Below are 14,388 nucleotides of genomic sequence, written 5' to 3'. Positions count from 1 at the left end.
AACGCACTAATCCCCCACATCACCCTCCTCCATAACGCACTAATCCCCCACATCACCCTCCTCCATAACGCACTCATCCCCCACATCACTCTCCTCCATAACGCACTCATCCCCCACATCACTCTCCTCCATAACGCACTAATCCCCCACATCACCCTCCTCCATAACGCACTCGTTCCCCACATCACCCTCCTCAATAACGCACTCATCCCCCACATCACTCTCCTCCATAACGAACTCATCCCCCACATCACTCTCCTCCATAACGCACTCATCCCCCACATCACCCTCCTCCATAACGCACTCATCCCCCACATCACCCTCCTCCATAACGCACTCATCCCCCACATCACTCTCCTCCATAACGAACTCATCCCCCACATCACCCTCCTCCATAACGCACTCATCCCCCACATCACTCTCCTCCATAACGCACTCATCCCCCACATCACTCTCCTCCATAACGCACTCATCCCCCACATCACCCTCCTCCATAACGCACTCATCCCCCACATCACTCTCCTCCATAACGCACTCATCCCCCACATCACCCTCCTCCATAACGCACTCATCCCCCACATCACCCTCCTCCATAACGCACTCATCTCCCACATCGCCCTCCTCCATAACGCACTCATCCCCCACATCGCCCTCCTCCATAACGCACTAATCCCCCACATCACCCTCCTCCATAACGCACTCATCCCCCACATCACCCTCCTCCATAACGCACTCATCCCCCACATCACCCTCCTCCATAACGCACTAATCCCCCACATCACTCTCCTCCATAACGCACTCGTCCCCCACATCACCCTCCTCCATAACGCACTCATCCCCATCACCCTCCTCCATAACGCACTCATCCCCATCACCCTCCTCCATAATGCACTCATCCCCCACATCACCCTCCTCCATAACGCACTCATCCCCCACATCACCCTCCTCCATAACGCACTCATCCCCATCACCCTCCTCCATAATGCACTCATCCCCCACATCACTCTCCTCCATAACGCACTCATCCCCCACATCACTCTCCTCCATAACGCACTAATCCCCCACATCACCCTCCTCCATAACGCACTCGTTCCCCACATCACCCTCCTCCATAACGCACTCATCCCCCACATCACTCTCCTCCATAACGAACTCATCCCCCACATCACCCTCCTCCATAACGCACTCGTCCCCCACATCACTCTCCTCCATAACGCACTCATCCCCCACATCACTCTCCTCCATAACGCACTCATCCCCCACATCACTCTCCTCCATAACGCACTCGTCCCCCACATCACCCTCCTCCATAACGCACTCGTCCCCCACATCACTCTCCTCCATAACGCACTCATCCCCCACATCACCCTCCTCCATAACGCACTCATCCCCCACATCACTCTCCTCCATAACGCACTCATCCCCCACATCACTCTCCTCCATAACGCACTCATCCCCCACATCACCCTCCTCCATAACGCACTCATCCCCCACATCACCCTCCTCCATAACGCACTCATCCCCCACATCACCCTCCTCCATAACGCACTCATCTCCCACATCACCCTCCTCCATAACGCACTCATCCCCCACATCACTCTCCTCCATAACGCACTCATCTCCCACATCACCCTCCTCCATAACGCACTCATCCCCCACATCGCCCTCCTCCATAACGCACTAATCCCCCACATCACCCTCCTCCATAACGCACTCATCCCCCACATCACCCTCCTCCATAACGCACTCATCCCCCACATCACTCTCCTCCATAACGCACTCATCCCCCACATCACCCTCCTCCATAACGCACTCATCCCCCACATCACCCTCCTCCATAACGCACTCATCTCCCACATCACCCTCCTCCATAACGCACTCATCCCCCACATCGCCCTCCTCCATAACGCACTAATCCCCCACATCGCCCTCCTCCATAACGCACTCATCCCCCACATCACCCTCCTCCATAACGCACTCATCCCCCACATCACCCTCCTCCATAACGCACTAATCCCCCACATCACTCTCCTCCATAACGCACTCGTCCCCCACATCACCCTCCTCCATAACGCACTCATCCCCATCACCCTCCTCCATAACGCACTCATCCCCATCACCCTCCTCCATAATGCACTCATCCCCCACATCACCCTCCTCCATAACGCACTCATCCCCCACATCACCCTCCTCCATAACGCACTCATCCCCATCACCCTCCTCCATAATGCACTCATCCCCCACATCACCCTCCTCCATAATGCACTCATCCCCCACATCACCCTCCTCCATAACGCACTCGTCCCCCACATCGCTCTCCTCCATAACGCACTCATCCCCCACATCGCTCTCCTCCATAACGGACTCATCCCCCACATCACCCTCCTCCATAACGCACTCGTCCCCCACATCGCTCTCCTCCATAACGCACTCATCCCCCACATCGCCCTCCTCCATAACGCACTCATCCCCCACATCGCCCTCCTCCATAACGCACTCGTCCCCATCACCCTCCTCCATAACGCACTCATCCCCCACATCACCCTCCTCCATAACGCACTTATCCACCTCTACAGTGCATGATTAGTCAGTGTGCTAGTTTGTGGTTAGCCTGTTTACTCTAATACTTTCAGAAAGTTCCAGTGGTTGACATTTTCACAAGTTGGAAGCTTGTTATTTTGACACTTAAATAGGACAGTGGTGGCTCAGCGGTTACTCTCTGGGTTACTGATCAGAAGGTCGGAGCTGCCACTGTCGGGCCCCTGAGCAAGGCCCTTAACCCTCTCAGCTCCAGGGGGCGCTCTATCATAGCTGACCCTGCGCTCCGAACGCAGCTTCCTAACAAGCTGGGATATGCGAAGGAAAGAATTTCACTGTGCTGTAGTGTATATGTGACAGAGTAAAAGCTTCTTCTTATTATTAAATGTGGTGTGTGTTAGTGCTGGCTCACAGGTACACCAGCTACAAAATATTCCCACTGATAGTGAAGGTCACACACACACACACACACACACACACATACAGAGTAAAGAGTGTTTGAAACTGTGGGGAGACACATCAAACGCAGCCTGCAGGACACACACCACTCTCTCCTACTTCGGCGTTAATGTTTAATATTGTTGCTGTTATTGATATTTATACATCTATAATACACATATTAACTTACACCAATGTTACACATACAGTAAATTACAGTTTTTCTGTTTGTGTGTGTGTGTGTGTGTGTGTGTTTCAGGAATGGCAGGGTCTTTATTATGCCAAAAAGAAGAACGGCGACAGCGTGCAACAGAATGTGAAGATCACACCTGTCATTGGACAGGGAGGGTGAGTGTGTGTATATATATGTGTGTGTGTGTGTGTGTGTGTGTGTGTGTGTGTGTGAGAACTGAGGCAGATTGATAACTGCATCGCAAACACACAGGCAGAACAAAACCCCACAGGACTGGACAGAGAGGAAACAGGACCTACTGGAGATCAGCGAATTAAAACACAGTAGTAAACTAGTGGACCAGGAACTAGGAAACTTAAGATTGCTTATGTCCCGCCCCCTAAAAATAAACAATGCGTGCTATTGGTCGATTTGGTGGCAGCGTGGTGCATCTTAAAAGCTAATGACTGTCATGGTAACAGGTCAAACAATTCAATATGTTCAAAGCCAGACTTCCTGCTTCAAAAGGAAATGCATCATTGTACAGAAACAGTACAACAAACAGACTCCTCCCATTACGACCTCCTGCTCACACAATGCTGCGATGCCCTCTAGTGGACATGATGCTTATTATTATTATTATTATTATTATTATTATTATTACTATTATTATTATTATTATTATTATTGTTGTTGTTGTTGTTGTTATTGTTTCTTTATACTGTATATAAATCAAATGTATATTCTCATTTATATATTTTTTTCTCTTGTAGTAAAGTCAGACACTATGTGTCCATAAACAGGCCTTTAAATGACAATAACAAGGTATGCAACACGCGCACACACTCACTCACACACACACACACACACACACACAGACACTCACTCACACACACTCACACACACACACACACACTGACGGCTTAGAACAATGCAGTGTGTAATTCATTACTGTGTGTGTTCTCTCCAGTAGTGTAATAATATGCGTGTGTGTGTGTTTTCTGCAGTCTGAACGGTCAGGTGAGCGAGTCCAGGCTGAATCACAGACAGGTAATGTGTGTGTGTGTGTGTGTGTGTGTGAGAAACACCTGTGGCTTCTTTTTTTCACAAATGATTCCATCAAATCGTAGTACCAGAGCTCACATAAACTAAAAGTGCTGAAGCTCCACCCCCTGAGCTAATCCCCACCCCTAAAGCTACCTTCTAATTTAATTCCTGTTCCACTCTTATATGAGGGGTGTGTGTGTGTGTGTGTGTGTGTGTGTGTGTGTAAAACTGTTGATTGATAGTGTATGTGTGTTTTTTTCAGACATTCAGTCCAGTAAACATAAAGACCGGAGGAAAGGATCGCTAGATGTACGATCAACTACATCACGAGGGAGTGACGGTGAGATAGAGAGAGAGAGAGAGAGATAGAGAGAGATTTGCTTCCTTTGTAGTTTGTCAGGTTTGGTGTGTGTGTAACATTGTGTGTTTGTTTGTTACAGGAAGTTCTCAAAGGAGACACTCGTCTATGGCTAGAATTCACTCCATGACCATAGAAGCTCCTATCACTAAGGTATCAGTCCGTCTGTCTGTCTGTTTGTCTGTTTGTCTGTCTTTAACTGCTCTGAAAGGTCATACTCCCTTTGTGGACTGTGCATTAGCATGAGGCATCTCATAAGCTCAGTGTGCTGTGGTATAACAGTGGTGTTTCTGCAGCATGATGTCCCTGAGATGCTGGTCAGTGTAGGACCTGGCACCACCAGAAGTTTTAACCTAGTAAAGTTTTAACCTAAAGTCTGTCTTGGGCAAAGATCTGCCAATATTGTTTCTGTGTGACCCAGAGAAGTCCTCAGAAGCACCACCCATGGGCTACAGAGCATATGATACTTTTACTCTTTTCTGGTCACACGATTCAGAATCTTGGAGGTTGCCCTGGGAAGATAAAGGGAAAAAAATTAGGAGAGACTAGAACTATGAAAGTAGGAGAACTAGGAGAGACTAGAACTATGAAAGTAGGAGATCTAGGAGATATTAGAACTATGAAAGTAGGAGAACTAGGAGATATTAGAACTATGAAACTACGGAAACTAGAAGAGACTACAAGTAGCAAACTACTGGGACTAAGAGGGACTAGAGCTAGGAAACCATGGAAAATAGGAGAGACTAGAACTTTGAAACTAATGGAACTAAGAATGACTAGAACAAAGCAAACAGAAGAACTTAGAGAGACTAGAACTATGAAAGTAGGGGAGCTTATAAAATCTAAAACTAGGAAATTAAGGGAATGTGCACTCTGATTAGCTATTGGCACATCCATGTGCCAGTTTCAGATGGAAAAAACTTGTAAACATCATGAGAAATACCAGCATCCCACTAATAAAAAAAGTTACAAGTGTTTTGTTAGTGAGACAGAAACAATGATGGATACATGAGATATATGTGCAAATTTATCAAAATTCTTTGGCAAATGGATGTAGTTTGTCATTCTGTAAAATAGGCGTGTCCTCGCTATGCTTTGTGACAAAATGTACCAGACTGTCTAGCAAAAGCTAGGTGGCATGCAAGACGTATGTCCAAGTTGAAGATGTAGTGTGGCATTTCTAGATTCTTGATGGGGCATGGAATAGCTGTTGTATTCCTTGTTGTAGTTATTGCAGAACCTTAGAGTCCCAGCAGGTTTTGGGACCACCATACAGGCTGGATGATGGGATATTGGAATCTCAAATGAGTCTCAGGGCTGGTATCTTCTGAACCTCCTGCTTTATGCTTGTTGCTGGCTTGAGGCACTTGGTGTGGCTGCTGCTGGACAAGGTTTCCTTGAAGGGATGTGAATAATGTTGTTTGGAGGCAGTGGTGAAAAGAGGAGGTTTCTCAGGGTGAAAGGGATGGAAGTTTCATTTCAGCATAACCCTGATGGGTTACCGGGAACTCTCAGCTTAAAGAAGAAGAAGAGGAAGAAAGCCTTTACTTGTCACATACATTTCAGTACAGTGAAATTCTTTTCTTTGCACATCCCAGCTTGTTAGGAAGTTGGAATGAGGGTTGAGGGTCATGCTTAAAGGCTCAGCAATGGCAGCTTGGTGGTGCTGGGGCCTGAAACCCTGACCTTCTGATCAATAACCCAGAGCCTTAACCACAGAGCCACCACTGTAGCTGGTGTAGGTGATCAAGACCATGACACAGGCATGAAATTTGTGGTTGTAGGTCCCCAGCATAGGTTCCTGTACTGTGAGCCCAATTTTAGTTAAACATGCTTAGTTCAAGAGCAGCCATTGGCGTAGAGATATTGATATCCAACTGTAAATGTGTATGTTCTCAATAACCACCTTCTGGAATACCGAAAACCAAAAAGGAAGGAGAATTCTGGTGGTACCTTTTAAGCGTGACTTTAGCTTGCGTGACTTGAGCTGCATTTGTACCACCTGGTTCAGAGTGGAAAACCTGCAGCCATTTTGCTCATACTCATTACGTTGTTTGTATTTGTGGAGATGGTCGGTGTATCTCTAGGGTTGTGGCTCTCCAGCCATGGTGTTGATTATTAACACTTAGTGCTCCAGGGAAGCTGGTTCTCCATCTATCTTCTCGACCAAAGTCATGTGTGTTTGTCTGCCTAGGTGATAAACATCATTAACGCGGCTCAGGAGAGCAGTCCGATACCGGTGGCCGAGGCTCTGGATCGAGTGCTGGAGATTCTCAGAACAACAGAACTCTACTCACCTCAACTTGGCACCAAGGACGAGGACCCACACACTAGTGACCTTGTTGGGGGACTGATGACGGTAGGAGGGTAGAGCTGGTGTAGATGGGGTTCGCTGATACACACCATGTAGCATTACACTTTCAGCATATAAAACATGGATCACACTTTGTAGCATTATGTGTGTGTGTGTGTGTGTGTGTTACGTAGGACGGGCTGCGAAGGTTATCAGGGAATGAGTACATCTTCTCAGCGAAACGTAAGTCCTTTTCTATTAACTTAAGGAGTGGGCGGGGTTATGCTAATATAAATCTGCATGTTTGTATTGTTATACATTATTCTTTAACAATATACGTTATGGTTAAAGCAAGCTATACAAGATGCGTTATTTAGGACAGTAAGTAATAAACTAATACTTATTTTGGCTATTACACTTAATAAACAAATTAGGACATTAATTTGAATATTATAGTACATCAGTTAGGATATTAAACAACATTAATTGTGCTATTAGCTTACTTTAATTGTATAATTTAAAAGATAATAATAATTGTTTAATTTGATAAGTAAACCCCAAACTCATCTGTCTGTCACAGAACCGCATCACATCCCGAGTCACCTGACCACGCCTCTGTCTCTGAACGACATCCCGCCGCGAGTCGCACAAACGATGGAGAACGAAGAATCATGGGACTTTGACATCTTCAGTCTGGAGGCGGCAACCATGAAAAGGTTCATGTTTATGACGTTTATTTGTGATGACACTGTCATATCTATAATTTACTATTTTGTCTGATAGCCAGGTTCCAGTAAATAAAGAAACACCCCTATGTATGCTATGAAATGGTTCGCTCCAATATTTTCATGTAGTCTAGAATAAAAACAGTCCGAGTTGTGGATGTTGCGGTGGTGTAAAATATTAAAATGTACATTCAGACGCACTTTATAAAGTCTATATTGTTCCCGTCATCAGGCCGCTGACGTATTTGGGGCTAAAGATCTTCTCGCGGTTCGGAGTGTGTGAGTTCCTGAACTGTTCGGAGGCGACGCTGCGCTCGTGGCTGCAGGTCATCGAGGCTAATTATCACGCCAGCAACTCATACCATAACTCCACCCACGCTGCTGACGTGCTGCACGCCACCGCCTACTTCCTGTGCAAGGAGCGTGTAAAGGTACACACACACACACACACTTTATTCTTAGTCAGCTGTTTTCTCAGGAATGGTGAGACCATCTACAGAAAGCTGAAAAACTCACTCTTCCTCTCTTTCTGATTTTAGCAAAGTCTGGATCCGATTGATGAGGTAGCGGCTCTGATTGCGGCAACGGTGCACGACGTCGATCATCCAGGACGAACAAACTCCTTCCTGTGTAACGCAGGAAGTGACCTCGCTATTTTATATAATGACACAGCCGTGTTGGAGAGTCACCACGCCGCACTCGCCTTCCAGCTCAGCACACGGGACGACAAGAGCAACATCTTTAAGAACATGGAGAGGTATACTGTGTGTATATACGGCACTGTGCAAAAGTCTTGGCACCCCCCTTTTTTTTTAGTACAAACTTTGTTATAGATGTTTATTTTCTGACTTCTACATTATTGATTCAGTACAAAAACATTTTAGATTCCAAACATTAGTTTTCCAGCACAAAATGAAATGTTACAGAAAAATGTCTGTATGTCAGTAAAGAAAGCAGCAGATTCCATAAGAGACACTTTTCAGATAAAAACATAATGAAGGCTGCTGGGTTTCGCTGCAGAAATAAGAAGCGAGTCGACAGTCAAAGTCTCCAGAAGAACTGTGGCTGCTTCTGCAAGATGCTCAGTAACACTTCCAGCTCATTTCCTTATAAAACTGCACACACTGCACCTCAGATACTGTTTATTTTATTTAAAGTGAAGGATTGTCACATTAAATACTGACTTTGTTTCATTTATTACTGTTTACTGCTCTTTATAGGATTTTTTTTAAATGTAGAAACATTTAATTTCATTATTTTTGAAGGCGTCTTTACTCTACAGCATTTTTTTACATGTGCCTAAGACTTCTGCACAGTACTCTCCCTCTCTCTCTCTCTCTCTCTATATATATATATATATATATATATATATATATATATATATATACATACATACATACACACACACACACACACACATTCATGCTTTAACGTACCTGAAGAAATTCTCACTTACATCAAATCAGATTTGCTCAGGATCTGATTCACTCACAATGAATCAGATTGACTCAGAATGAGTCAGATTCATATAAATTGTGCAGAGAGTCGAATTCACGCACAAAAAGGATCGATGATGCTAATGATGTTGATGTTGATGGTGATGATGGTGATGATGACGATGGCAATGATGATGTTGATGATACTCTTGATGATACACACAGGAACGAGTACCGGACGTTGAGGCAGGCCATCATCGACATGGTTCTCGCCACTGAAATGACCAAACACTTTGAACACGTCAACAAATTCGTCAACAGCATCAACAAACCACTTGCTGCCTTGGAGGAAAACGGGGTGAGACACACACACACACACAAATGCACACACACACACGCACACACATGCACACACACACACACACACACACACGCACATGCACACACGTCTCCCAAAGACACAAATTTCATGTTGGAATGTTCACAGCGTTATTCTCAGTGGGTGTGTGTGCGAGTGTGTGTGTGCGAGTGTGTGTGTGTGAGGGTGTGTGAGTGTGTGTGTGTATTACCCATAATGCATCATGAGCAGTGTAAATGAAAGCTCTAGCCCATTAGATAGCAGGCTTCTTGGCTTCTTTCTGATCACATGATTTTTGGAGTTTTTTCACACACTGGCGTTTGGGACATTATGAAACATGGCTACAGGCTCATCATGTGTGTGTGTGTGTGTGTGTGTATGTGTGTATGTGTGTGTGTGTGTGTGTGTGTGTGTGTGTGTGTATGTGTGTGTGTGTGTGTGTGTGTGTGTGAGGGGGAATGTGGCGTGTCGGTAGCAGGTTTCTCGTGGCACTGTGAAATGCAGCACTGTTTTATCTGTAACCCCTAATGGGGACATTTACATGTGCAAAATAATTGATTAGCGTGTGTGTGTGTGTGTGTGTGTGTGTGTGTGTGTGTGTGTAACAGAGTAACAGTGATGACGATGTGAAGGGGATCCTCAGTGTGGCGGAGAACCGGATGCTGATCAAGCGGATGCTGATAAAGTGTGCTGACATCTCGAACCCCTGCAGGCCGTTGCAGCTCTGTATCGAGTGGGCGGGGCGTATCTCTGAGGAGTACTTCGCTCAGGTGTGTGTTCACACAGGAAGGTGTGTGAGGCTATACAGTAAACTTTAGCATAGTAGGACAATAAAGCAATACAGTATACAGTATACATAGTATAGTCAGGTAAGTACTTATTAACATAAAAGTATAATTTGTTAGTACAGAATACTTAACATTTATAATAGTAGTAATTATTAGAGTATAATGTATACTTAGCTACAAGTGTTTCTTGCTTACTTCTGTTAATGACTTATATGTGTGTGTGTGTGTGTGTGTGTGTGTAGACGGATGAAGAGAAAAGACAGGGTCTGCCCGTGGTAATGCCTGTGTTTGACCGGAACACCTGCAGCATTCCCAAATCCCAGATTTCCTTCATCGACTACTTCATCACGGACATGTTCGATGCCTGGGATGGTAAACGCACACACACACACACACACACACACACAGTATATATGGAGTCAGTCAGTCAGTGAGTGAAACAGTCGTTTATTAAGTGAGATAGTCAGAGAGAAAGATAATCAGATATTTGGACAGTGAATGATAGTTGGTCTGAGAGTGAGATAGTCAGTTAGTAGGTGAGATAGTCAGAGCTATCTATCGCACTAGATAATCACTATCTCTGACTATCTCACCTACTAACCGACTATCTCAATCTCAGACCAGCTATCTCACTCTCAGACCAACTATCTATAGAGATAATCAGATATTTGGACAGTGAGTGATAGCCAATCTGAGAGTGAGATAGCCAGTCTGAGAGTGAGATAGTCGGTCTCAGAATGAGATCGCTGGTCTGAAAGTGAGATAGCCGGTCTGAAAGTGAGATAGTAGGTCTGAAAGTGAGATAGGCGGTCCGAAAGTCGGTTAGTAATTGAGATACTGAGAGAGAGATAATCAAGTATTTGGACAATAAGTGATATTTGGTCTGAGAGTGAGATGGCCAGTCTGAGAGTGAGATAGGCGGTCTGAGAGTGAGATAGCCAGCCTGAGAGCGAGATAGGTGGTCTGAGAGTGAGATAGCTAGCCTGAGAGCGAGATAAGTGGTATGATAGCGAGATAGGCGGTCTGAGAGTGAGATAGGCGGTTTGAGAGCGAGATAGTCGGTCTGAGAGTGAGATAGCTAGCCTGAGAGCGAGATAAGTGGTATGATAGCAAGATAGGCGATCTGAGAGTGAGATAGGCGGTTTGAGAGCGAGATAGTCGGTCTGAGAGTGAGATGGCCGGTCTGAGAGCGAGATGGTCAGTCTGAGAGCGAGATAGTTGGTTTGAGAGCGAGATAGTCGGTCTGAGAGTGAGGTAGTCAGAGAGAGAGATAATCAGATATTTGGAAAGTGAGTGATAGTTGGTCTGAGAGTGAGATGGTCGGTCTGAGAGTGAGATAATTGGTCTGATTGTGAGATAGTTGGTCTGAGAGTGAGATAGTCAGTCATTCGGTCAGTGAGTGAGTAACTCAGTGAAAGAGACAATTAGTGAGTCATTTGGTCATTGCATTGGTCAGTGAGTGAGACATTCGTTCAGTGAGTGTGATGATGAGTGAATCTGTAACTTAGTGAGTGAGACAGTGAGTGAGTGAGACAGTGAGTGAGACAGTGAGTGAGTCAGTGAGTGAGTGAGTCAGTGAGTGAGTCAGTGAGTGAGTCAGTGAGTGAGTGAGACATTGAGTGAGACAGTGAGTGAGTGAGTCAGTGAGTGAGTGAGTCAGTGAGTGAGTGAGACAGTGAGTGAGTGAGACAGTGAGTGAGACAGTGAGTGAGTGAGACAGTGAGTGAGTGAGTCAGTGAGTGAGTGAGTCAGTGAGTGAGTGAGACAGTGAGTGAGTGAGACAGTGAGTGAGACAGTGAGTGAGTGAGACAGTGAGTGAGTGAGACAGTGAGTGAGACAGTGAGTGAGTGAGACAGTGAGTGAGACAGTGAGTGAGACAGTGAGTGAGTGAGACAGTGAGTGAGACAGTGAGTGAGACAGTGAGTGAGACAGTGAGTGAATTGGTTGATCACTGAGTCAGTTGATCCATGAGTCTTGAGTCTTTCAGTGAGTCACTTAGTCCATTGAAGCTTAGCTACAAACCAGTGAGGACCAATGAGCAAAATGCAAGTGTCTTGCCACATGTATGCTGTGTGTGTGTGCGCGCGCGCGTGTGTGTGTGAGTGTGTGTGTGATTAGTATTAATATTTTCTCTTCTGTTTCTCTGCAGCTTTTGCTGATTTGCCAAATCTCATGCAGCATTTAGACAACAACTTTAAATATTGGAAAGGTTTGGACGAACGCAAACTACACAGCTTGAGACCACCGCCGGAGTAGTTCAACACCGACAGACACACACACACACACACACACACACACACACACACACACACAAACACAGTGAACACTACGGCTCCGTCTCTCTCATGGACTGAATAAAAGCGTCTCTCTCTAAACCTGGACTTTATGATGGTGTGAGACTCGACGCCCCCTGCTGGTTAAAATGAACACACACTCGGACTACACGTGTGGCCTTCCTGCGCACGGCTTTACAGGGTGTGTGTGCGCGTGCGTATGTGTGTGTGTGTGTGTGTGTGTGTGAAGAGCATCAGGAAACACTAAGATCATCCCACCTCACTCTGATCCTCTACTCACCCGTTCACTCATTTGTCTGTTTGTATTTATTTTTGTTCTTTTCGTTATTTTCTTTGTTGTTCTACACTAATCATTAATGATGCGAGTGATTTGTAGCTAAACCGATGAATCTCAGAAGCCAAAGCTGATTAACACGCACGAACAATAATCCTACGACTCATGTCATTAGCATAAACATGTCTATTTTTTTAACTGAATGACGTTACTTCCTGTTGCACTGTAGAGGGTTGGGCATGTGCCGATCATCGGTTAGACGATATATCACGATATTCAACACGCACAATATTATCTTTAACTAATATCATTCAGGAGGAGGCTGTGTAGGTGTAGAGATAACGTTTTCCTCTGAAGGGCCTTAGTTTGGAGACTGAGAGAGCAGTGGAGGTGTGTGTGTGGGTCCCTCAGAGAAAGCAATTCACTTCTCTTTCTTTCTCTTCTTTTGATTTTCCTCTTATTTTTATCTTTACTTCCTTTTTTAGTTGTCTTTGTCTATATTTTTCTTTCTTTCCTTTTTCTTTTCATTCTACTTTTATTTTTGCTTTTCATCCTTTATTTTCTTTGTAAAATTCTGTCTACTTTTTCATTTTTTTAGTTCATTTTCTTCCCTTCCTTCTTTCTTTCATTTAATTTTATTTTTGCTTTTCATCCTTTTTCTTTTTTAATTGTCTGTCTGCATTTTATCATTCTTTCATTCTTTCTTTCTTTTGATTTTAGTTTTCTTTATTTTCTTTTTGTCTACATTTTTTTCTTTTCATTTTTTTTTACATTTTCTCTTTATTTTTGTCTGCATCCTTTTTCTTTTATTCTTTCTTTTTTTATTTCTTTCAATTTTCTTTTTATTTTTCTTTTTGCTTTTCATCATTTTATTAAATTTTTTGTCTACATTTCATTTGTTCTTTCTTTCTCTGTTTCATTTTTTCCTTTCTTTTTATTTCTTTCTCTCTTTCCTTTGTCTTTATGTTTGAAGAACATGGCAGACATAGTGTTGTCGTTCCAATATGGTATCGTGATTTTATCGTATACCATGATTAAATGTTTAAGCGGTTATAATGATACGAGTTTCATATCGGCACATGCCTAATCAGATGTGAACGACGGATGGAGTGTGTGTGTGTGTGTGTGTGTGTGTGTGTATGTGTGTGTCTTCAGAGCCTCATGGGAAGGCAGAGTGTTGCAGCATGGCGAGAATCTGTGAAACGTGAACCGTGTTTTGGACTTGAATGATTTTTTTTCCCGGCGAGGGTTTTTGTATCCGGTTTATCCTACTGAAGAGACTGCCTTATTTTATACGCTATTTATACAGCACAGCCCACTGTCTCACTGCGGCGGACACCTGTCTCACTGCGTTGGACACCTGTCTCACTGCGGCGGACACCTGTCTCACTGCAGTGGACATCCGGACACGTTTGTAATAACACACCGCTGTAACAGAACGCTGAGTAAAGCTCCATATTTTTGTATAGACTCTGAATTTTACACTGGAAAAAAACACGAGCAGCAGCCGAGGAGGAAGACGAGGATGGTGATGGGTCACGACGATGATGATGATCATGATGATGATGATGATGATGAAGAAGTAGCCACGTGGATCTGTGTGACATGTTAAAGGTGTAAAGCAAAATTTTATTCTGAAATGCAGAATATAAAGGAGTTTTCTCTCA

General features: G+C 44.6%; 1 protein-coding gene across 2 annotated transcripts in view; it reads left to right on the top strand.

Moving 5' to 3' along the window:
* The window catches only part of pde8a (phosphodiesterase 8A), a 50,750-nt gene extending 36,362 nt beyond the window's left edge, over positions 1-14,388 (top strand). For both annotated transcript variants that reach the window (XM_053234665.1, XM_053234664.1), the window contains 14 exons: positions 3,236-3,324; positions 3,922-3,973; positions 4,156-4,198; positions 4,458-4,535; positions 4,636-4,706; positions 6,748-6,912; positions 7,041-7,089; positions 7,427-7,562; positions 7,804-8,002; positions 8,111-8,328; positions 9,233-9,365; positions 9,974-10,135; positions 10,396-10,525; positions 12,303-14,388. In XM_053234665.1, the coding sequence (XP_053090640.1) occupies positions 3,236-3,324; positions 3,922-3,973; positions 4,156-4,198; positions 4,458-4,535; positions 4,636-4,706; positions 6,748-6,912; positions 7,041-7,089; positions 7,427-7,562; positions 7,804-8,002; positions 8,111-8,328; positions 9,233-9,365; positions 9,974-10,135; positions 10,396-10,525; positions 12,303-12,409 (1,632 nt within the window). In that variant the 3' untranslated portion in view covers positions 12,410-14,388. The remainder of the gene's footprint in view (positions 1-3,235; positions 3,325-3,921; positions 3,974-4,155; positions 4,199-4,457; positions 4,536-4,635; positions 4,707-6,747; positions 6,913-7,040; positions 7,090-7,426; positions 7,563-7,803; positions 8,003-8,110; positions 8,329-9,232; positions 9,366-9,973; positions 10,136-10,395; positions 10,526-12,302) is intronic.

Source organism: Pangasianodon hypophthalmus, chromosome 6 (assembly GCF_027358585.1).
Source record: "Pangasianodon hypophthalmus isolate fPanHyp1 chromosome 6, fPanHyp1.pri, whole genome shotgun sequence".
Lineage (NCBI taxonomy): Eukaryota > Metazoa > Chordata > Actinopteri > Siluriformes > Pangasiidae > Pangasianodon > Pangasianodon hypophthalmus.
Note: the sequence above shows the minus strand (reverse complement) of the source record. Positions and strands in the feature narration are given on the sequence as shown.